Source organism: Chelon labrosus (assembly GCF_963514085.1).
Source record: "Chelon labrosus genome assembly, chromosome: 16".
NCBI lineage: Eukaryota > Metazoa > Chordata > Actinopteri > Mugiliformes > Mugilidae > Chelon > Chelon labrosus.
The window spans coordinates 1,695,547-1,720,039 of record NC_140349.1 but is presented as its reverse complement, the minus strand read 5'-3'; the positions used below and the strand labels follow the sequence as shown (position 1 = coordinate 1,720,039).

General features: G+C 40.2%; 2 protein-coding genes across 2 annotated transcripts; both read left to right on the top strand.

Moving 5' to 3' along the window:
• The first annotated feature begins 700 nt into the window (after positions 1-700).
• LOC311501279 (H-2 class I histocompatibility antigen, Q10 alpha chain-like) lies at positions 701-5,838 on the top strand. Its single transcript, XM_084563000.1, has 9 exons — positions 701-857; positions 1,394-1,666; positions 1,746-2,036; positions 2,266-2,550; positions 2,809-2,940; positions 3,536-3,571; positions 4,092-4,124; positions 4,458-4,511; positions 4,613-5,838. Exons 1-9 carry the CDS (start codon positions 785-787, stop codon positions 4,675-4,677), a joined length of 1,242 nt encoding a protein of 413 aa, XP_084419126.1. The 5' UTR covers positions 701-784; the 3' UTR covers positions 4,678-5,838.
• Positions 5,839-7,846: 2,008 nt separating this feature from the next.
• LOC311501280 (tyrosine-protein phosphatase non-receptor type substrate 1-like) lies at positions 7,847-19,443 on the top strand. Its single transcript, XM_084563001.1, has 9 exons — positions 7,847-8,456; positions 11,094-11,390; positions 11,811-11,864; positions 11,999-12,283; positions 14,281-14,418; positions 14,663-14,698; positions 15,001-15,033; positions 16,416-16,511; positions 16,662-19,443. The coding sequence occupies exons 1-9, from the start codon at positions 8,402-8,404 to the stop codon at positions 16,673-16,675; spliced, it is 1,008 nt and encodes a 335-aa protein (XP_084419127.1). The 5' UTR covers positions 7,847-8,401; the 3' UTR covers positions 16,676-19,443.
• The last annotated feature ends 5,050 nt before the right edge of the window (positions 19,444-24,493 follow it).

Here is a 24,493-nt window from a genome sequence, read left to right as displayed (position 1 = left end):
TCTCCTCAAGGCTTCCTCCTGTTAAAAGGACGTTTTGTAAAATGGCAAAAATCCTCTCCAGTTATGACGTCACAGCAGTGTGGGCGGAGCATCGGTATCAGCATGGCTCCGCCCTCAGACCGTACTGATCAGACTCTGGGTCCAAACTCTCAAGATGGCGCCGCCCGTATCCCCGATAAAATAGCATCAGTTTGACCAATGAGAGGAAGAGGAGACGTGTTGTCCATATTTATATACAGACTATGCTCCAGGTCCACGGCACCAGGAATAGTATTTTACATACTACATACACTACTCATGTACTTTCTTTATATTTAAGTATTTTGTTATTTTTATTGGTATTTAGTTTCCTGTCAATGCGCATAATATTAGCCAATAAACTGTATTTTCATGTAATTCGTGTTGTTTTCTCTGAGGTTACAGAGTTTGAGCTCTCAGGGCCACCGTACTCAACACTTTTTTAAATTAATAAAACTTTTCCAGAGTATTTCCAGTGAGTATTTTAACAGAGTAAAAGAAGAGTATTTCTACCCAGTAGTATTCGTGTAGTTACTGTAGTAAATGATCTGAATACTTCTTCCAGCGCTGTGGTTCAATCCCAACACGGATCTTCTGTTTACCTTCATCTTCCTCCACAGTCTCTACTGAGTCAAACCTCCGCTCGTGTAATCTGCCTAGCAACAGCAAACTAGTAATCTGATTGGCTGCTGGGTCATAAACAAGCAGGCCCGTGTCCTCGCAGCACTTTTCTTTTTATCATGAGGAGTTTTCTCGTTTTAAAACCATGAATCCACCAAGAGTCTGGATGTTTGTGTTTTTGTCTTTAATGTGGGGGAATGTGGATCCAGCTGGAGGCGGTAAGTTCACCGTGCTCGGTCACATTTGTTTAATAAAAGATGGAAATCGCACTGTTGACAGCTACAAGCTAACATTAGCTACAAGCTAACATTAGCTACAAGCTAACGGCAGTGTAACTTTAATGTCAAGTTCACTAGTCGATTTATCCGTCGAATAATCACTGCAGATCGACTTCTCTGTTAAATAAATGAATGTCTGTTGATGTTAGCATCTGAAGACAGAGTGAGATAATATGAGATTTAACTAAAAGAAAGTTGTTGTTGTTGTTGTTGTTGTTATGTCACCATAAATATCACATAAGGGATCTTACTGTAGCTTAGCTCATGTTAGCTGAAGATGAAATGATATTAAACAAACGTCCTGTTGACATTTCCCTGGGAGACACAGTCAGGACACTAACCTCTATGTTATGTGTACAGATGTCTTCTTAAATGTTCTGACTGACTGAGAACAGTAGTGGACAGATTATTTTACAGTTCTCTCCTGCTGCCAGGTTGATGCTGAATTCTGGTTTTTCTACCCGTGTGATTTTCAGAGAGACATTCCCTCACTTACATCTACACGGCCCTCTCCAAACCTGTGGGACTCCCGGGCATCCATGAGTTCACTGCCATGGGTCTGCTGGACAGCAGGATGATCGACTACTACGACAGTGAGCATCAAGAGAAAGTTCCCAAACAGAACTGGATGAAAGAGCGACTTCCTGAAGAGTATTGGAACAAAGGAACACAGTCCCGCCAGAGCAAGCAGCAGTGGTTCAAGGTCAACATCGACATCCTGATGAAACGAATGAGACAGAATGACACCGGTAAGATCCACGACACTGAAAAACTCCTCAAACACATTTAATTCTGAACCTTTTAGATATGACCTTTGTTTGGTTTCAGACGTCCATGTTCTCCAGTGGATGCACGGCTGTGTGGGTGAGGAGGGACCCTACGGTACTCTACAGTTCCACCGTGGCATGGACATGTACAATTATGATGGAAACGACTTCCTGTCCTTCGATGATGAACACGCAGTCTGGGTCGCCCCGACTGATGCAGCTGTCCCCACCAAGAGGAAGTGGGATGAAGTCCAGGTCCTGAAAGAATACACCAAAGGCTACCTGGAGAACGAGTGCATGGACTGGCTGGAGAAGTTCAAGGGTTACGGAGAAAATCAGCTTAAAGCAGCCTGTATGTTATGTATAAACATTTTCTGTGTTTTATATGGATGATTAGTAGAGATGGCAGCTGTTATAAGAAATATGGAAGTAGCTGTCAGAGCCCAGTCATGTTCAGTAAATGCTGTGATCTTCAGATCCAGTGAGAGAAGAGCTGCAGTGGTGAATGAAGCATGTGTGGTTTCATCAGTGGTGTTTCTAGTTCTAGCATCAACAGTTTGTGTCTCTCTGGTTGTTTACAGCTCCTCCTGATGTTTACCTGTTTGCGAGGAACTCCAAAGTTCAGGCCAACATCATTTTGACGTGTCTGGCCTCAGGCTTCTACCCAAAAGACATCACTCTGAATATCTGGAGGAACGGACGTATTCTGACCAGAGAGGACGGAGTGGTGACCTCAGGGGTTCGTCCAAATGAAGACGACACCTTCCAGAGAAGAGACTATGTGGAGATTTTGAAATCAGACAAGTCTGATTACAGCTGTGAAGTCATTCATGCTGCATCTGGTGTGTATGTGGAGAACTCTTGGGGTAAGAACGTTGGTTTAATGTGGTTGAATTGAAGTCAGTCAGACGATTGTAACCAAGAGAACAGGTAGAAGTTGTCTTCACATAGTCTCATCTGAGAATACTCTGACACACTGGTTTAGTTTTTAACATCACATGTTTCTCTCCTTCACTAACCACTGATTTCACTTTGTTTAGTCATTAAATTGAATCTTTGCTGAGACTTTACATCCACATTTCAGTAACACACACAAACTGATGTCAATGTTTTCTGTCTTTTAGATCATCGTCTTCCTCCTGACTCTCGTGGAGGGGGAGACAACACTGTCATCATCATTGGTGGAGTGGTAGGAGGCCTGGTCCTGGTCCTGGTTGTAGTTGTGCTGGTGGTTTTAAAGAAACAAGGCATTCTTGGTAGGTTCAGTGTTCTGTGTCATCTCTTAACTACCGTAAATCCTCTAATAGAGGCCCGGGCCTTTATTGGAAGGAGGCCAGAATTAGAGGCAGGCCTCTAATTCTATTTGAGCAAAACGAACTACCAGTAGAATGAATAAAAACAAGATTTTGTGTCTATTTGAACCTATACAATACCAGGTTCATTTATTGACAACGTACAGTAGGCTACATAATGGTATGCTTACAGAACATTAACAACAAATACCGGTAATTCAGGCTAAATTCCAGTGTAGAAATATGGTAACAAAAACGTAGCAAACATACCGGTAGTGCATTGTAAACACTTAACCATACACGGTGATAATTACCGGTAGGTTATTGATTCATAACGGAAGGCAACAGACACCTTACCGCTCCAAAGTTTAACCATTCCTGTCTCGTTTGGTTTGAAGCAAAAAAAAAAAAAAAAAAAAATCCTCCAATTCAATTTAATCCTCGTCCTCCTCAGTTTCCTCCTCCTCTTCATCTCTCCCTGTAATCTCCTCATCACTTGCGCCAGCCTCTACAACAAGTTCATCAATCATCACTTCATTCACTATGTGTTTATTTACAGGAGCTGCTGCCAGACACAGAACAACCAAGTACAAAGGTAACTCCTTTATTATCTTCAGTGTGTTTCTGTTGGTGTCTGTTCAGGACTGATTTAAAACATGTGTCTGATGTTATTCTGGTTATTTTTGTCGCCACCATCAAATCCTATTGAAAGAACCAAACTAACAAAGTGTCAGCTGGATTCTCCTTCCTGATCCAGACACATTTACTAGATTGGTAGCAGAGTAAACATCAGTCCAGTGTCCTTTCATTCAGATCAAGTGTTGATGCTGCCTTTTGTTCTAATCCAGAGTTATAAGATGATGAGACACACAGCAGGGTCTAAACTGGACAGAGGAGACATTGAGTCAGTTTAAGAGTGAAGTTGATGTTTCTATCATCAGATATCCAACACTGAATGTGTTCTGAGATTTACTGACAATAAAATACTGAATGCTGACCTGATCCTTGAAGTTAGTCCTGCACAGGCTGCAGCGTTTTACAATGAACTTCACAGACTATTGTAGAAACATGAGACTGGAGGAAATAACACGCTTCATCTTCATCTTTATTTACAGAGAGACCAGTGGTTTCTGTCATTTCTACATCAGGTCAGTGTTTTATTTCTCTGTTACTGATTCTATTGATGTGAAGGATTATTTTATAACTGATGGTATATTACTCTGGTACAACCAGACTCAGTCGTAGTTCTGCCACCAATCAGAGCGATGGAGGACCGACAGCAGCCGTTTAGTTGGAAACTAATTCACCTCCATGGTGCTCAGATGTTATTTAGGGTTAATTTTACTTTATGCAGTGAAACATAAATGTAAATTCACTTAATTCTACTGGAGATCTTTTTTATTTTTATTATTTTTTCATGTGATTCCAGCTCGGTAGACGAACAGAGCTCATCCACTGACTTCATTTTGTTTTCTTCCCAGAACCAAAGGGATCTGATCCGTCTCTGAGCAGCAGCACTGACTCTGGTGTCTCTGGTGAGTGTCCATCAATACGGAGGATAATCTGGATGAACCTGATGACCTCCATGTTTTATTATAACTCTACATATAAATAACTCTGATGTTTATTCCTGTAGTCAATGGCAAGACAACCAACAACGCTGAGGCTGAGAGTCTCCTGAGAGGAAACGTCCAAAACTGAAGTGTCCAGAAATATTTCATCAGAAACATCAGATCCATCTATCAGTGAGCAGGAGACTGAAACTAAGAGAATTTAAATGAAAACTAAAGTATTTTTCCATCTTCTTCAAACCTCAAAGTGACATTTAGATGATCTTGTTTGAATCAGGAGGGTTTCCTCAGAGCCACCTGGAAGAAATGAAACTAATCCAGAAGTTGAGACCTTAAAGAGAGTCAGTGTGTGGATGTTTAATGGAGCTGTTACAACCAGACAGTGTTAGAGTTCAGGAGAAAGAAGATAAACTACTGATCAAGGACTTTATATTTCAATCTAAATGTAATAAAACATTTAAATAGCTAGAGACTAGAAATCCTGTTTGAGGACAGAAATGATGAAGGTGATGACGAAGGTGTTTGAAAGTATTAACACTTTAAAGTAGAAGAAATCAGTGTTTTTCAAATGCTAATGAAATTTAATATCAGTTCACTACAGACAGTGTTAGAGTTGAGGGGAAATAAGCTAAACTATTGATGAAGATGTTTTTATCTGACGTTACACTAACTGATCTGATGAGACACTAAGAGCTAGAAACTAAACACTACAAATCCTGTTTGAGGACAGAACTGATGAAGGTGATGATGAAGGTGTTTGTCTCTTTATTTTGTTGTTGACGTTGTTTTAGAGTAAAAGGTACCTTCCATGACGTGGTGCAGGAACGTCCTGGATATTCAGAAAGGTTCAGACTGATGAAGCAGAAACACCTCCTGTGTTTTTGTTCAGACTGACTCTATAAAATGTTCTCTAGAAGAAGATGTGCTTCTTTATGTTTTAACTTTAATCATCAGTATTATGTCAGGGCTGATTGTACCGCTACATGGAGACTGGCACCGTTTTATTTCTGCTTTTGTTTCTCACTGAGCACTTTCATTTTATCTTTGAGTGTTTCTCCACTTCTTTCATTACAGATGAGCTCAGCTGTTATAAAGATTATCAATAAAAGTGTTGTAGCTATGATATGAAGTATTATATGATGACATGGGTCATGAGACAGAAGTGATCAGTATGAATTATTTGGAGCTTCTGTCTATAATATGGTCAAGTCTAATTGTTTTTTAAAGAGAGACATGATCCCAGTTTATTCTTCATGTCAGTGAACTTGTTTGAATAAACGGCGTCACAGTTTGTTTGCTTCATGTCTCCTGGTCTAATCCTGGTCCAGTCAACTTTGTCTCCTACATGTTCGTTTCTGAAATGATGTTTTCAGAGAGAAGACGTGACTTTTACTGATGTTACTGCAGATTTAAACTCGTTAAGATGGTTTATGGAAACTTCTCACAGACATGAGCCAGACCACAGGATCAGCTCCATCCAGCACACAGGTGAATTTACCTGGACACCAGGACACAGCAACACGCTGCACCTGTCCTTCCACTACTTCCTCTACTTTATTATGTTTATGTGTATTTTCATTTAGATCTATTTAGTGTATTAAGAGTTTCCAGACTCCAGACTAACTCTTGTGTTGTTTTCTCTGAGGTTCCAGAGTTTGAGCTCTCAGGGCCACCGTACTCTACACTTTATACATTAATAAAACTTTTCCAGAGTATTTCCAGTGAGTATTTTAACAGAGTAAAAGAAGAGTATTTCTACCCAGTAGTATTCGTGTAGTTACTGTAGTAAATGATCTGAATACATCTTCTGTTTACCTTCATCTTCCTCCACAGTCTCTACTGAGTCAAACCTCCGCTCATGTAATCTGCCTAGCAACAGCAAACTAGTAATCTGATTGGCTGCTGCGGCTACAGAAGAAGAAGAAGAAGTTTCCACATGCTCCTCCTCCTGCTCCTTGTTCTTCTTTTTCCAGTGTGATGCGTTTAGGGGACCATGTAAATCTTAGTACTAAAATAACCTGGTTACTGTCGTCCACTAAACTACATGAGTCTCTACATGAACATCGATCAGTCGTAAATTCTCAACATGTGAGAAACACTGCAGTGACATTCAGGCCCAACGATAAAGAAAAATAACGTCGAGTTATTAGTTACGAGTCGGTTCTTGTTGTTACCAAGGAGACGCTGAAAAGAAGCGGAGGGTTCGTAAACGTTACATGAAACCAGGAAGTGAACGGTATCGATCCGATACCAAGTAAATACAGGGTCAGTATCCGATACCGATATTTTTTAATAATTACGGTGGATACACCATCAGTCTGAATCAATCTCAATCTGAATAAATTTTCATGACATTTAAGTGTTTTTGTGATTTGCCTTTTGGATTATTAATCAGTTAAAAAATCCAGTACAGAATTTGGGTAAAGTTTATAAGTAAATAGAAAATACTTTACTATCACAACAAAAGTTTTTGTTCAGAAACAACACAAAATGATCACTTGAGGACAAATAAAAAAAAAGGATTTCTCAGGCAGAGTGTTCAGAAACTACAATGCAATAAAACTAAATCTCTTGCACTTCTTTCTGGATTATTTTTTCTTAAATAAACAAAGTGTACAAAATTACCACTCAAATATTATAAATAATGTAAGGAAGTGTTTAGGAAGTAGGCTACAATACACAAATAAGACAACATTTCTCTCCTTTAATGCACTTTTTTTCCTTCTTTTCAGGGGTCTGTCGGGGCTAGGAGGCGGGGGATTTTAAAAATGCCCATATGCTAATAAAAGCCTTTTTACAAATAGTACAAATTTCTACTGTTTCATTTTGGGTCCGAAAATATAACCAAACAACCCTACTCTTTCTCTCGTGTGTAACATAAATATATATAGAATGACTAGATGTGTTAAGTCGGAGTCTAAAGCGTCCTTCTGGGGGGATCAGTCGAACCTGAGGTAAAAAAATCCATCAAATGTCTCTAACACCTCTGTCCAAACATTGATTTTAATAAATCTTCAAAAATCTTTGAAAAGTGCCTTTATAATGTCTAAACAAACTGGTTTACTACCATTTTATGTGTAAAAATATTTTTATTACAAATTTGGAAACATGGACTTGGGTTCTTCGTGCTGTGTTATTGTCATCTCTGTACAGGGTGGGGATTTCAACATGAAGCGTTTTTTGATGTATATTTGTTAAGGGAAATCTTGTAGGCCTAGTACCTATTCTAGAAAATTATGCTATTTTTTAGAACATAAGATAATTATTCAAAAGTATTCAGTGTCGTAACTACATCTTTGACGTTTATAATAAACCAAACTGTTTGAAAATCGGTTGAAAATTGAGCAAGTTATGGCTATTTAAAAATGACATGTTTTACTATCAACACAATGTTTTGGGTGAGCGAGCTGCCTGTGGCAAGATGGCCGCCGTATGCGGACGTTCGACTCCGTTGGCCAGCAACGCGGACGAGACATCTAGTCATTCTATATATATCTATGGTCAGACCTGGCAGGTAGCGCCCACCGCTACCTGTGTTCGGTCACCTGGCGCTGCGGAGTCACGTGATGGTCTACAACAAACACACGAGACGGGGAGGAGTCTGAGCAAAGTGAGCCTGCTCTGCTCTGTGACAGCAGCGGCATCTAGACAGAGTCACAGCCTCTTAATGAAACCAGAGAAACTGAAACTAAGTATCGACCTCGTTACATTGGTATCGATATTATCGATATTTGGATGATCCGCCCACCACTAGTGAACAGTTCTCCATCAGACAGACGGAGAGAAATAAACACGGTTAAAAAGTTTGATAAAACAAAGTTTAGATTGAGAACAGAATCAAGTTTGTGTTCAAAATGTTCATCTTGGTCTTTTCATTTCTTCTGGGGACAGTAGTGACGGTAAACAGCGGTAAGTCACTGTTTTATGAACCTTTGATGAGAGTCGAGGTGAAAACGAAACTAAATCATTTGAACTGTTGAAGATTTATTTTTAGTTTATTTCATGTAAACTTATTCCAGATGTCTGGTTGATGTTTAGTGTGGTTTACTGTGGAAGAAGTTGATGAACGTGTTTGTGGATTTAGTGCTGGAGGCAAGGACGAAGTTTTGATTTCCAAAGTGTGTGTGTGTGTGTGGGGGGGGGGGGGGGGGGGTATTTTTTAATAAAACTCTAATCTTTCAGTTGACTGTGTTTTCTAGTTTTCTATTGCTACTTTCAGATAGATAGATAGATTCTATATTAATCCCAAACTGCGGAATTGCAGCAGCAATGTACAGACATTCAACACCAACATACATATAACAAAAAGCTACAAATCAACAATAAAAATAGAGAACTAAAAAAAAAAAAAAATCTATACACAATATTTACAAAAAGTTTAATGTTCTCTTGTTTGGTTTGACTGGTTGTAAAGCATGTAGCAAAACATTATCACTCAATTCTGTGTTTCACCTTGTTAGTCAGCTTCACTCCAACTCAGTTCCACCAATGTTACACTTATTTATGGAGTCTATGGTAAAGGCAGGTCAAACTGGCATCACAGGTGGAGAGAAACTGAATCAAATGTCGTCACGTACATCCACACATGGACACCGATTCAAAGGTTAATGTAAATGAAAGCTCTGATATTACAATCCTTCTAGCTGACGTGACCCAGGCAGAACAAAGGAACAATTTACAGCAGCAGGTTAACAAGGACTCCTGACCAAAGACTAGCAGACCGGTGTGACAGCAAGGTGGAGTGACAGCGGGGACGGCCAATCACACAAGAGACGGCAGAGCCAATGGAGGAGCTGGTGGGCGGGGCTAAACTAAGGGAAACAGGCTTCAGCTTGAGCGGCCGTTTCCCGCTTGGTCCTAGTGCTTGACGGGTCTCTGGTTACTATAGTAACATTGTTTTAGGACGGTAAAAGTGCAGGGCACATATAAGGCGTTGTTCATTAGCCTGGTCATCACCATCCTACGTTTCCGCCCGAAATAGATGGTGACGACCAGGCTAGTTGTTCATGCTCATAGACCTCGAATATGATTGGTTAAAATGAACTTGTTCAACCCAGCATGCATCACGTCAAGTCAGATCTGCATGAAGTCGAACACGCCTAGTGTCGGGCACGTGATTCAAAAACGGTTCATTACTCGAAGCTTCAATGACACAGTGCTCTATTAGGACATCTAGTGGACAATAATATGTAGTGCAATGGAGACGTGTCTTCAGGGGCGGAGTGGCAATCGGGACTTTCCCCGGGACTTTTCCCGGGACTTTTCCCGGTCGGCCGGCCGAAGGATTTACGCAGCGGATCACAAATTGAGCGGCCGCGAGGCGAACGCGACCGGCCTGAGCTCATCAGAATCATCAGAATTTTCCCGGTGGATTTTAGTGCCCGACTCCGCCCCTGCGTGTCTTACTGGTTCATGCTTGTATGGGACTTGATTTGCCATGCACATTCCTATTCGACTACGTTACATGGATATGTGGTTTAAAGGCGCTCTAAGCGATCCTGTTTGACGTCACTTCTTGTTGACGTTCGAAGTATTGTCAAACAAAACGGAGGATAGCTCACTCCTCCCCCTCCCCCTCCCTTCCATGCTTCCTGAAAGACTCATGAACCCCCCCCCCCCCCAACCCCTCCCCCAAATTCTTCTTGTCGTTTATTGGCTGGAACACTGTTTGTTATGTTTCGTTGTGCTAGGTTTGCCAACTTTGTTTTTGTTGCCGTTTGTGGAGTCTGGGCTGTCTACAGAGACCGCGTTTTTTTACAATGTGTTCAGGGGACAGGCAGCTAGCAGACTGTGAGGAGATGTTTGCTGTATGTAACAACAAATGTTTTAGTCCTAAAACGCATCAGATCGCTTAGAGCACCTTTAAAGTTGATTATAAGAAAGTTATATACATATAACAATAAAAAAAAAGAGCCAATGGGAATCGAACCCTTACTTTACTAACCTAAGACCGGTGATTTCACAGTGTAGCCTACCACTAGCCTCATCAGTCTATCAATCTAGTGTTATCTAACTATGTAACTAATTTATCTTGTTCTCTCTGTATCTTACGATCTATCTCCACAAAATACGCAACTAACTCCAACTACAGCAACGAACCAACCTACTCTGCAAAGAAACATTCAAATGAGCACCACTAAATAGGGATAGGACATCCGGGATATCTCTGAACACGCTCGATCCGCCAAGTGATTCGCATGACAAACCGAAGCCCTCAGGTGATTCGTTTGGCGCTGAAGCACTTGAGCTGCTTCGAACGTCACTAGTCACGTGACCGAACCACGCCTCGGCACGGTAGTTCGATACAATTGCTTCATGAGCTACCGCGCATGTGTCGGATCCTCGGGTGTCGGAGGGCCATCACGAGGGACACATCATGTCTGATCAAATCACATGTGTTGTGTGTTTAATCCATGTGGTGATGTGTAAACTGGACTAATTCAGGATGTCAGTGTTGTAAACTGATCATATGTGTGGTGACATTGGTCTGTATCATGCTGCTACGTAGCCTCCCTCCAAACATCACCTCATGTTTTCTGCTTCCAGCTCTTCCTGATGTGGAGATGCGTTCAGAGTTCATCAATGTTGTTACAGAGACTGACAGTTACATGAGTTTGGCATGCAGAGCTAAAGGCTTCAACACAGCAGACATCATCCTGAACATCAAGAAGAATCACTGTGTTCAGACTGAAGAGGACGGAGTGAAGACTTCAGGAGTTAAACCACATGAAGACGGCACCTTCTCGAGAAGAGACCATGTGATCATTCCTAAGTCTGACATGTCTAATTACAGCTGTGAAGTCAGTCATGCTGCATCTCGCTTTCGCGTTGAGAAGGTTTGGGGTAAGAACGTTTTCATTTAATCGTTTGTTATAGTTCTTCTTTCTCTCTCTACATGTAGTTTGACCAGCAGATCTCTGCATTATTCGTTTTTTGATCTAAGAGAAGGAAAATGTATTTTCTTTACTTGTTTAGAGTCATGTTTTAATTCAAAGTGAGTATTATATTAGAGCTGCAGTGATGTTGTTCATGTGACAGGAAATTCATTTTGTTGCAGGAAGCTGCCAGTGGTTTGAGGTTTGACATCGTTTATTCTCAGATGAGACTTTTTCTTTAACGTCACATGTTTCTCACTGAACAAATGATTAAATATGTTGTTTAGTGACTTTTCTGTGACTTTCCATCCACATTATTTCAGTGACAGATCAGGATTGTGTTGAAAGACTGAACATGAAACTAATGTGAATGTTTTCTGTGTTTTAGATCCTGACTCTGGTGGAAGAGGACGGATCATTTCATCTGAGTTTATAGACACATGTAAGACATGAGAATATATTTGATTATTTACATCAAGTAAAGTCTCACTACAGATATATGTGTGGTGACATTGGTCTGTATCATGCTGCTACGTAGCCTCCCTCCAAACATCACCTCATGTTTTCTGCTTCCAGCTCCTCCTGATGTGGAGATGATTACAGAGAACTCTGAAGTTCAGGCCAACGTCATTTTGACATGTCTGGCCACAGGCTTCTACCCAAAAGACATCACTCTGAATATCAAGAGGAACGGACGTCTTTTAACCAGAGAGGACGGAGTGGAGAGTTCAAGAGTTTGTTCAATTGAAGGCAACACCTTCAGTACAATGGACTACGTGGAGATTTTTAAGTTAGACGTGTATGATTACAGCTGTGAAGTCATTCATGCTGCATCTGGTTCACGTGTTGAGAAGGTTTGGGGTAAGACAGTTTAATGGTTTTATTCATTTTATTCTGATGTTTGTCCAACAGATCTCTGCATTCTTAGTTTCAGAGGTGGCAAGTAACGAAGTACAAATACTTCGTTACTGTACTTAAGTAGATTTTCCAGGTATCTGTACTTTACTTGAGTATTTCTTTTTCTGACGACTTTTTACTTTTACTCCCTACATTTATACACAAAAATCTGTACTCTCTACTCCTTACATTTGAAAAACAGGCTCGTCACTTTTGTAACCTCCACGGATGAGGAGAGGTAAAAGACCAGACATGATTAGAGCATCGGACTAGAGAAGGAAAGTTGACGATGCGCTTCCTGTGTTCTTCTTCTACTGTTTTGAACAGGCAGCCTGTTGATTAGTTTGAGCTCTGCTGCCACCTAGTGACTGGAGGCTTGTTTATCGTTCAAGCATCAATAAAGACAGTAATACTGAAAGTCCACTTGACCCCACTATTTGAGGACTGCTGGTCTAATGTGAAAAAAAACTAATTCATGTATGGTGTGGTGGTTTCTGTTGCTATCATTAGCTTTTTGAGGATTTTTTGGAAACTAGTTAGCAATGCTATGGAAACACACCGTTTTGATTTTATAGCTAACACTAGCTAGCGGTTTAAAAACAACAACCCAGTAACCCCTCAATTTATTATTAAAAATTATCCAGATGCTCATGCAGGACATCTGGTCACGTCTAGATTATTCTGCTAGAACTGTTTCATTTTCCAAAATTATCAACGGATGAACTGTTTCATTAATGGCAAAATAATTTTTACTTTTTACTTAAGTACATTTCAGAGCCTGTACTTTCTTACTTTTACTTGAGTAAAGGAGTTGAATCAGTACTTTTACTTTTACCAGAGTATTTTTTTACACAAGTATCCGTACTTTTACTTAAGTACAGAATGTGAATACTTTTGCCACCTCTGCTTAGTTTTCTGATGACAGAGATGTCAAAATGATTTAGTGTAGTTTTCTAGACTCTGGTTGGATTCAGAGTTGATTTGTATCAGAGCTGCTAACAGTGTCGTCTCTACAAGTGTTTGTCTAAAGAAATGTGAAGAAAATGACTGAAGACTGGAGCTGAAATGTCCACATTATTTCAGAGGGCTGCAGTGACTGGTCTCTAATGATTGAAACGTTTCTGAGACTCAGCTGAGTTCATCTGAAATAGTTGTGGTTGAATTGAAGTCAGTCAGACGATTGTAACCAAGAGAACAGGTAGAAGTTGTCTTCACATTTTCCGGACTATAAGTCGCTCTGGAGTATAAGTCGCACCAGCTAAAAAATGCATAATGAAGAAGAAAAAAAACATATATAAGTCGCACTGGACTATAAGTCGCATTTTGGGGGGAAATTTATTTGATAAAATCAGAGACCAAGAACACATTTCATCTTGAAAGGCAAGTTATAGTACTAACAATAGAATAGAGAACAACGGGCTGAATATGTGTCCGTAACATATTAACAGTCATTCACTGATAAATATAGCATAAACAACATAAGATAACAAGTTTACCAAACTCTCCATCTCACTCCAAATCACTAAATCCATTGAATTCTTCATCCTCTGTGTCACTTCTAAGCAACTCCGCGAACTTCGGAGGAAGACGCCGCTATTACGCAGGAGTAAAAGGAGGAGGAGCAGATACTGGCACATAAGACTAGAGCGCCCTCTAGCAGCTGTCAGTGTGAAAATAACGAACACGTGAAATGATATATTTTAATATATAAGTCGCACCTGAGTATAAGTCGCAGGGCCAGCCACACCATGAAAAAAAGTGCAACTTATAGTCCGAAAAATACGGTAGTCTCATCTGAGAATACTCTGACACACTGGTTTAGTTTTTAACATCACATGTTTCTCTCCTTCACTAACCACTGATTTCACTTTGTTTAGTCATTAAATTGAATCTTTGCTGAGACTTTACATCCACATTTCAGTAACACACACAAACTGATGTCAATGTTTTCTGTCTTTTAGATCATTATCTTCCTGCTGACTCTGATGGAGACAATGAAGAAAACACTCCTGCCAGCACTGCCATCTCCATTGTTTCAGTGCTCCTGTCTGTGGTTTTTGTTGGCGCGCTGTGGTATTTGAGGATAAGATGCTTTCTTGGTAGGTAGAGTGTTGTGTGTCATCAGTGTGTTCAACAACATCAATGATTGTAGGTCCTGTAATCCAGAGTTGTCTGTAGTGTATTTACACCAAGATTACACAGTATCTGTTCAGCCAGAAGAACAATGGAGTGTGTCTGTTATCAGAGCTCTGTTATTATTGGACTGTGGACAAGTAGAAGTCCTTCTAATACAATAACTTCTACCATCAATCATCACTTCATTCACTCTGTGTTTATTTACAGGAGCTGCTACCAGACACAGAACAATCATTACCTCAGGTAACTCCTTTATTATCTTCAGTGTGTTTCTGTTGGTGTCTGTTCAGGACTGATTTAAAACATGTGGCTGATGTTATTCTGGATTGACATTTAGTGAAATGCTCTGAAGTTGATGTTTCTATCATCAGATATCCAACACTGAATGTGTTCTGAGATTTACTGACAATAAAATACTGAATGCTGACCTGATCCTTGAAGTTAGTCCTGCACAGGCTGCAGCGTTTTACAATGAACTTCACAGACTATTGTAGAAACATGAGACTGGAGGAAATAACACGCTTCATCTTCATCTTTGTTTACAGTTGTACAAGTGGTGACTGTAACTCGTACACCAGGTCAGTGTTTCATTTCTCTGTTATAGAGTCTGTTAAAGTTCTGAATTATTATTTGATTGTGTCTTGATCTAAAATGGATGAAAATGAGAGAATATTTCTCCAGGATTCATTTTCATATCAAATGTGCTCATCCTTCGTGTTTAGTGCTGATGTTATTTAACAGAATATTTACCTTCAGTAACAGACGAGCTGATCAAGGAGGAAGCAGTGGCAGTAGAAGGAAAGAGTCCTGAGGCCTCATGTATAAAGACTTGTGTGGATTTCCTACTAAAACGTGGAGCACGCTCAGATCTAGAAGCACATTCCCTTGTTCATCCCAATGAAGCTCATGTTATACCTGACCCCTCCCTGGCCACGCCCCCTTTTGAATATGCAGATTATATTTAAATTGACCCTCCACCTGAGATTCTCCTCTCTGCACGATCAGAAAATAAAAACATAAGAATGAGTAAGACTGAAAAAAGAAGAACTTCACAGAAAGAGAACTGGAGACGCTGCTCACTGGAGTGGAGACAAACATGTCCTCTTTGACAGCTGTCCAACATGTCCTCTTTGACAGCTGTCCTCCACTGGAGTGGAGACAAACATGTCCTTTTTGACAGCTGTCCTCCACTGGAGTGGAGACAGACATGTCCTCTTTGACAGCTGTCCTCCACTGGAGTGGAGACAGACATGTCCTCTTTGACAGCTGTCCTCCCTGTCCCACCATGTTGGTTAATGAAGCTTCACATCTGATCTGATCATTGATGAATGAACATGTTTCATCATGTGATGGTTCTTTTATATCAGTGTGTGTCCAGTCCATAGCTCTGATTACATTCAGAAAACCGTCTCTTTAATGTTGACCTGTTCAGATGCATTGTGGGTATCTGATATACCTGGCTGACATGAGGATAACTCCGCCCCACACGGCTGGCATGGCTCTGCTCAGGGTCGACCGGTCGGACTAATAGTTTTCACATTGATGACAGTTTCCCAGCATCACCTCTAAGTGTCTCCAGAGGATCAACAGCTGTAGAAGCAGCGTACGCCAGACATGACGCTGGTGAAGGAACGGACAAGTTCACGGACATTTACCTCTGATACATCTGAACTTTTCCATGAACGAGTACTTACGCAACCTTCGTACATGAGGCCCCAGGACTCTACGTTCATGTTGGAGAAGATGTTTCAGCTTTTTCCAGACGTTACAACCAGAGCTGTTGTCGTCTTTCTTCATGATCTAGATCTGTTGGACTATAGATAGTTTCTGTGTCATGACAGACAGACAGACTCATGGCAGACTGACCTGTGTTGTCTTTAGCTTCTGGTGAACCCTCAGTGAAAGAAGAGATGAGCTGGAAAGACACTTTTAGTCAAACTTGGTTTTATTTTCTTCACAGTAAGGACAGTGTCTGAGTCGTCTCTGATCACAAACAACACCTCTGACTCTGGTGTCCCTGCTTCAGGACGCTCCTCGTCTTATGTCCCTGTCTCTGGTAAGTCTCAGTGTTCTTTTCATAATCTGGATGAATCTGTTTTAATGAAAGATAGATGAACATTTATCAAAGAAGATACAAGAAAAATATCTGACCTCCATGTTTTATTATAACTCTACATATAAATAACTCTGATGTTCATTCCTGCAGACAGGGACAATTAAATCAAGACGACTGAGGCTGAGAGTCTCCTGAGAGGAAACATCCATGAGTCTGAAGTGTCCAGAAATATTTCATCAGAAACATCAGATCCATGTATCAGTGAGCAGGAGACTTAAACGAAGAGGAATGGAAATGAAAACTAAAGCTCTTTGTAGCTTAGAAAACTGAGGAATCAACAGTAATCAAGGATTTTCACAGAAGCTTTTAACTGAATTAAAATCTAGAGAAATATTGTAGATGCACTGAAAGAAGAACAATGTGAACAGAAAGAGTTTAAAGTGGATTATTGAGCAGTTTGATGTTAAAAGAAGCTTTTAGCTGCACTCAGGACTTTCTACAGTATGTGTGGGCAGTTATTTTTCTCAAGGGGCCACATGACAAACAGTAAATATCTTGGAGGGCCGTGCCAATAGGCTGAACTCAATTCTGCGCCCGCAGCAGTGTTATGTTTTATTTAGTGCTGATGTTTTTAGTAAAGGGATGATCAAGAAAGCAGTTAGTCATACTCAAAGCTTGAAATGCTTCATTAATAATGAACACATTCTCTTATAAAATGCAGTTAATTCAATCTTAAATGAAATCTGTACCAATGAACTTTTAAAATATAAACAAAATTGATTTAGTTATTTAACTGTTAATCTATTAGTATGATTTGTTTTTTTTAAATAACCATATATAACATATATACTATTTATATTGTCTAATACTACTGTATATTAAATAAATGATCATTCATAAACCACACATGTCAAACTCAAGGTCCATAACTGTATCAGGGTAGATAATATTTATATCTATCAGAACTGACCCGCAGGTGTTTTGCGTGCGTCAGACAGGTATGTCAATTAGCTCCTCCTCCCAACTTTACTGACAAACTCGTCAGAGTCTCATTGTTGCCTTGGCAACCGCTCAGCGTAACGGTACAGCAGTGCAGCATTCTGAAATTCATACGGTTGACTAATACTAAAATGTGTTAACGGAGATTCTGACACAAAGACGTAGCAACTCTGTACCAGTTAGCAGACAATGAGCTAAACCTGTTAGCCTACTGTTCCACGGTAGCACACACGGCTAACAGAAAACTGACTATAAATGACCACACCACTGCAGCTAAACACCAGTCTGTTAGCATACATGCTATGCATCGTTGCCACCCCAGTGCCCTCAGAGCGGGTTTTCTCTAAAACAGGACAAATTGTGTCAGACAGGAGGGGCCACCTCACCACTGACAAGGTGTGTCAACTCAAAAAGTCCAGTAAATAGTCTCACTGTCCATTTCCCCGCCAGCTTTTTATTTCCATTTTCTTTATTCTTGGATTATTTTCTTCGTATATTTTATATTTTACCAAACTGTAGTAGGCATTTTTGTTGGCATTTTGGATATTGTATTGTAGTTTATTCTTAGTTAACTCCCAGACATTGCCATGGCCATTTTAGGTCAAGTGACTCAAGTGACTCGCAAAACCCGGCTCATATCAGTGAGTGATTCAGACTGATCTGGGTTTTACACTACTACTGAGAACAAACAGGCTTTTCGTGGGCCGGTCAGAGTCAGACAAAGGGCCGTGTCCAGGTCTGGTCTACAGTATGTGTGGTGTTGCTAGGAAACCATTTAAACTCTTAGTACTAGGACGGCCTGTGGTGTTTTAGCTGCACATCTACACCATGCACACAGCTCCAGTGGGAAGAGTTGACTTGTGCCTCATGTCTTTGACAAACTAAGGAGTTTACAGTCATAGAATCAGAAGAGCAACTACAATCAGCATTACTATGAGACCAGCAACAAGCAATATCAATATTTATGGAGCTCAGGGTTGAAGCCTCGTAGCGCTCCACTGATTCAGACAAAACATTACGCTGCCAAAGATTATTATTAAGATTTATTAAATGAACTGACTGCAACTGCTGCCACATTATGTCTGGAACACACTGAGCTATGGTTTTAGCCAAAAGGAGCTTCATGTTCTGGTCACTACCTCCAATATCCAATAAGAGTCTGTGTTGAAGTCAAGTTCCTTTAGCTCATCAGTTGGAAGCAGTTGTTCAGACGACTGGTGCTACTTCACAGGGAAACTTTAAAGCCTCAACAAACCAGTGTCCAGAAAAGATCTGATCCACAAAGTCATGTGACAATGTTCTTTGGTCCTCACCATGATATTCAGAAAGATTTTTAATATTTAAGTTGTAAAGTTTTACAGTTTCACACTCAGAAGAGAAGAAGAGAGATGTTTGTACCACTACACTATAACACATTTGTACTACTGTTGTTTTAACTGTACAAGTAGTTACTAGTAATATTCGTCTAAAGAAAAGCTGCTCATCTTTCTCTCGGCTCTCTCCAGGGTTATTCCAATGTGAGTTATGTGATTATGTTTGGACTGTATATTAACGATGGTCTAATGACCTCGTTTAGTCTTGTTAAGCTCACGCTTGGTTTGTTGGGGTCGTTAGGAAGCAGATGTGTTCGTGAAGGTATCATCATAATGTAGCTCCATTGGTGTAGAAAGAGGTACGCAGCGTTTATTCCTTTGTGTAAAATGTTTTGTTTATTTTAACAATCACTCCTCTTAAAGTTGAAATTTATGTAAATGAATAAATGTATTTTATATTGACTAGCCGTAGCATGGAGATTATATGGAAAATGTTTTATTGATGTCTAGTATGATTTTGCTCAAATATTTTGTTTGTTTGTAGTTTTGGTTCACTAATTTTCTTTATTTTGTATAATTTTCACGATGTTAAGGAATAAAGCCATTTAAGCACCAGTACGTGACTCATTAACCTCATTCAGTGATTCCAAGGGACAGCTACACCAGATGTTTACATCCACTGTGTTAAAAGACACATAAACCTTTTTTCCTCACTGTCTGAAGTTAAATCAGACTAAACCTCTCCTGTTATAGGTCAGTTAGGATTACTAAAATTATTTCTATTTGCTAAATGTCACAATAATGAGAGACAGAATTTCTTAGAGAATTTTTTATTACTTTCTTCAAAGTCAGAAGTTTACCTACATTTCCTTAGTATTTGGTAGCATTGCCTTTAAACTGTATGACTTGGGTCAAACATTTCCTTCCACAAGCTTCTCTCAATAGTCTGCTGGAGTTCTGGTCCATTCCTCCTGACAGAACTAGTGTCACTGAGTCAGGGTTGTAGGCCGCCTCGCTCTCACGCCTTTTCAGATCTGACCATAAGTTCTCTATGGGACTGAGATCAGGGTTTTGTGATGGCCACTCCATAACATTGATTTTGTTGTCCTTAACTCACTTTGTAACTACTTTGGCAGTATGCTTAGGGTCATTGTCCATTTGAAGACCCGTTTGTGTCCAAGCTTTAACTTCCTGGCTGATGTCTTGAGATGTTGCTTCAATATTTCCACATAATGTTCTTTCCTCATGATGAACCTTTTCATATGGACCTAAACTAGTTTTACTTAAACATTAAATATGGAACAAGCAAAGCTTCATACTATCCAATATATCATTTAATATTGAACACATATGCTAAATCATATTTCAAATAAAAACACATCAATGGCATTTACTTCTTAAATAAAGTTTAAATAAAAATCGTATGCCTCTATTTTTATTTGCAGCCGTGTGATTTAAAATTCAACAGTAAACTTTTTTCCCACAGGTTAATAATAAAGTGAAAACTAAAATAAGAAGAATAAACCAATGAACTAATAATAATATCCTTCAATGAACGTTCAACCATTCAAGCATAAAACTAGCCTTTACAGCTGCCTCACTTTGTCAGATGGATTTGTTGAACATAGTCTGTCGTGAAACCAAACTTCTTTTCATCTCTTCTACTTTCTGGTGTTTTTGAGTCGTGTCCAGCTCCTTGTACTTGTGGTGGTGTTTGGTTTCATAGTGTGGTCTAATGTTGTCCACCTTGGTTAGAGCCACGTTGGCTCCTCATACAAGACAAACAGGTCTGTCTTTTATAGATTTAAACAGATATTCTGTCTCCCACCTGTCCACAAAGCTCCTGGGTTCTGCCTTTCTGTTTTTTGGGAGGGGTAGCATGAGGACGCTGTGACTACTGTCAACAGAGGAGAGGGTCCTTACAGGTCCTGTCCTGATTGACGCACCAAAACACAAGCAGAGCATTCTGGGATTTGTAGTATCAAGGATACATGTGCTGTATAATACCGGCACACCAGCTCTAGTAGTCATCTGGTTGGACACCTATGGTCTAAGGTAAAATAACTGGAGCTAGAAATCACGTTGTCTGTAACGTGAAAGGAGCAAAGTTGGAATGGGAAGGAAAAGTCGACTCAGACTAAAAACACCACGACAGACGAAACGGAGGAAGCGTTAGTTAACCGTCACATGAAGAAGGAGATGTCAGCCATGAAACAACACACCTGGATCTAGAAACTATCAGCAAGGAGATACAGGATTTAAAAACTGAAATAAAAGACTTGGATGATTTTAAACTAGATAGAAACCAACAAGCTGCTAAAGTCACAGTCAGTGAACAGCAGCTACAGAGCAGCGAGATCAATGAGGCTGAGTGGATTGAAGAGTTGGAAGACTGGACACAGGAGGCTGACAAGACTCTGATGATCTGACTGAGAACAAAAAGCTCTGCAGGACAAGTTCACCCATTTGGAGAAATAATGTCCGTATGAGGGAGAAGAGGGTGAGTCTGAGGACAAGTTTGGCGTGGACTGACAGAGAAGACACCGTCACCTAGGACCTGGACGGTGGACGGGCTGGAGTCACGGCTCCACACAGAGATGGATCCCTGAGGATCTACACATCAGCAGAGACACCAGCCAAGGAGAAGATGGAAGAGTTCTGAAGGTTCTTTAAGAACAGAGAATATAAAAAGAAGAAGAACTGGTAGGAACGTCCTGTTATGGCCTGTGTTTGTAGCTGTTAATAATGATTCACCTGATGTTCCTATGCTAAAAGAAAAGTGACTACCAGAGGTCTGGGTTAGTAATAATAATAATAATAATAATAATACATTTTATTTATCGGCACCTTTCACGACACTCAAGGTCACCGTACAAAATTGTTTAAAATAGAACACAATTCAAATACACGAAATAGTCAAAATAAAACACAATTCAAGTACACACAAGCATAATATAGAACATATGTTACAAACGAATGACAGACAGAAGAGAGACTATGGAATGGAGTAGGCCTGTCTGAATAAATAAGTTTGAAGGTGGTGACTGAGTCTGAATATTGTAAGTGTTCCTGGAGGGCGTTCCAGAGGCAGGGGGCTGAATGGGAGAAGGCTCTGGACCCCATGGTGGTCAAGTGAGCAGGTGGGATGGTGAGTTGTTGTGATGAGGATGACCTAAGAGTGCGGGCAGGAATGTTTATGTGGAGCAGGTTAGTGAGGTAGTGAGGGGCGAGGTTGTTTAATGCCTTGAAGGTGAGAAGTAGGACTTTGTAGTTGATACGGAATTTGACAGGAAGCCAGTGGAGCTGCTGCAGGACCGGTGTTATGTGACTTATGGAGGGGGTTCTAGTGATGATACGTGTGGCGTAGTTTTGAACCAGTTGCAGCTTATGGATGGATTTGTCAGGTAAACCAAATAAAAGGGAGGTGCAGTAGTCCAGACGGGACGTGACCAGGCTATGGACAAGAGTGGCAGTATTTTCAGGTGAGAGGGATGGAGGGAGACGGGAGATATTGTGTAAGTGAAAATATATAATAAACTGACATCATGCAGTTCATCGTTTCACCACCAGAGGGAGACAAAGTTCTTCCTTTTACAGTGTGAGGCGTTTAGGGGACCATGTAAATCTTAGTACTAAAATAACCTGGTTACTGTCGTCCACTAAACTACATGAGTCTCTACATGAACATCGATCAGTCGTAAATTCTCAACATGTGAGAAACACTGCAGTGACATTCAGGCCCAACGATAAAGAAAAATAACGTCTCTCACAAAGTACGAGTCTGTTCTTGTTGTTACCATGGAGACGCTGAAAAGAAACGGAGGGTCCGTAAACGTTACATGAAACCAGGAAGTGAACGGTTCTTCATCAGACTGAGACGGAGAGAAATAAACACGGTTAAAAAGTTTGATAAAACAAAGTTTAGAATGAGAACTAGGTCTGGGCGATATGGACCAAAAGTCATATCCCGATATATTTAGGCTGAATATCGATATACGATATGTTTATATCCCGACATGGAGCTTTTCCAGGTTGTGGATGGCTCGTGACTGAGCTTCTGCAGTGCTCAGTTTCACACACTCTTCGTACTGCAGTTTGTTCCACTGTTTAAGTTGGTGAAAGAGATTTGTAGTGCTTCCACCCTTGGCTGTATCTTGTTAATAGCACTATCTACATATAACCAGGGGTCACGTTAACCGAATATTTTCCGTTTTTTTAAAACTGTGACGGAAAAATCTGAAGGCCATCCGTCATTTTGACAGATTGCAGTTCACACCTCTGACCACTTGGTGGCGAGTGACCTTATTAATTGTCTCTTGTCTCTGATCAGTTTTCGTTCCAAACATCGTGGAACTTTTATCAGGTCACGATTTCCTGGTCCACCGATTATACTGATGCACACGTCAGAGCTCAGCTAACCATAGACATATACAATAAATATGTATATACGAATAAGAAAAACCTTTATTAGTCCTGCAATGGGGAAATTGCAGTTTACAACAGCTTACAGAAAAGGCAGAATAAAAAATAACAAGAGCAAAAAGAGTAGCATATAAAAGATAAATAATGAAATGGAATAGGATACAAATATTGCACGGATTGAATTGTAAATTATTACATAGACTGGTGTCAAACTGCTGTTTTGGAGTTTTTACACACTGTGGTGTAGTAATACTGCACATATATCAAGAGTGGTGGTTGTGGAGCAGCAGGCAGGAAAGACCTTCTGGATCTTCACACATGGAGGGTGAAGCAGTCTGTCACTGAAGCTGCTCCTCAGTCCTGTCAGGTCTCCATGCAGGGGGTGGGACTCATTGTCCAGCATGGAGGACAGTTTAGCCAGGACTCTCCTGTCACCACCTCCCCCACTGAGTCCAAGGGGCAGCCCAGGACAGAGCTGGACTTCCTGATGATCTTATCCAGCTTCTTCCTCTCCCTCTTTTTTTCCCACTTACCATTTAAAGTCAATAGGCTACTGTCAATACTGAAAAATACTATTAATAATGAAAATGAAATACTATTGAATTGCATTATTATCATTTAAAAAAAGTGTAAAAAATAGATTATGACGGGATTTTTATGACCCTGTCAGTCAAAATGAGAGACAACGAAAAAAAATCTAGCGCAACCTGCATATCACGTGATTTTGTTGCTCATCTCATACTTTGAATCTGAACCATCTCCAGATTACAAATATCTGTTACTAACCAGTTTCTCCTCTGCAGATTGTTGCTCCTCCTCCTGCATGAAAGAGGAAGGGCAGGGAGCAGTGCAGAGAGCTCCAGGTCATCAGCTTGGAGCAAAGATCACAGCTAATTAGAGCTATATGCGATATATGCGATATGGTCTAATTCCATATCACATTAAAAAATATATCAGTATATTTTTATATCGACATATCGCCCAGCCCTATTGAGAACAGAATGAAGTTTGTGTTCAAAATGTTCATCTTGGTCTTTTTATTTCTTCTGGGGACAGTAGTGACGGTAAACAGCGGTAAGTCACTGTTTTATGAACCTTTGATGAGAGTCGAGGTAAAAACGAAACTAAATCATTTGAACTGTTGAAGATTTTAAAGTCATTTTAGTTTAATTTCTTGTTGTAGGTGATTCCTTTGTAGAGTTTTAGTCATGTAAACTTATTCCAGATGTCTGGTTGATGTTTAGTGTG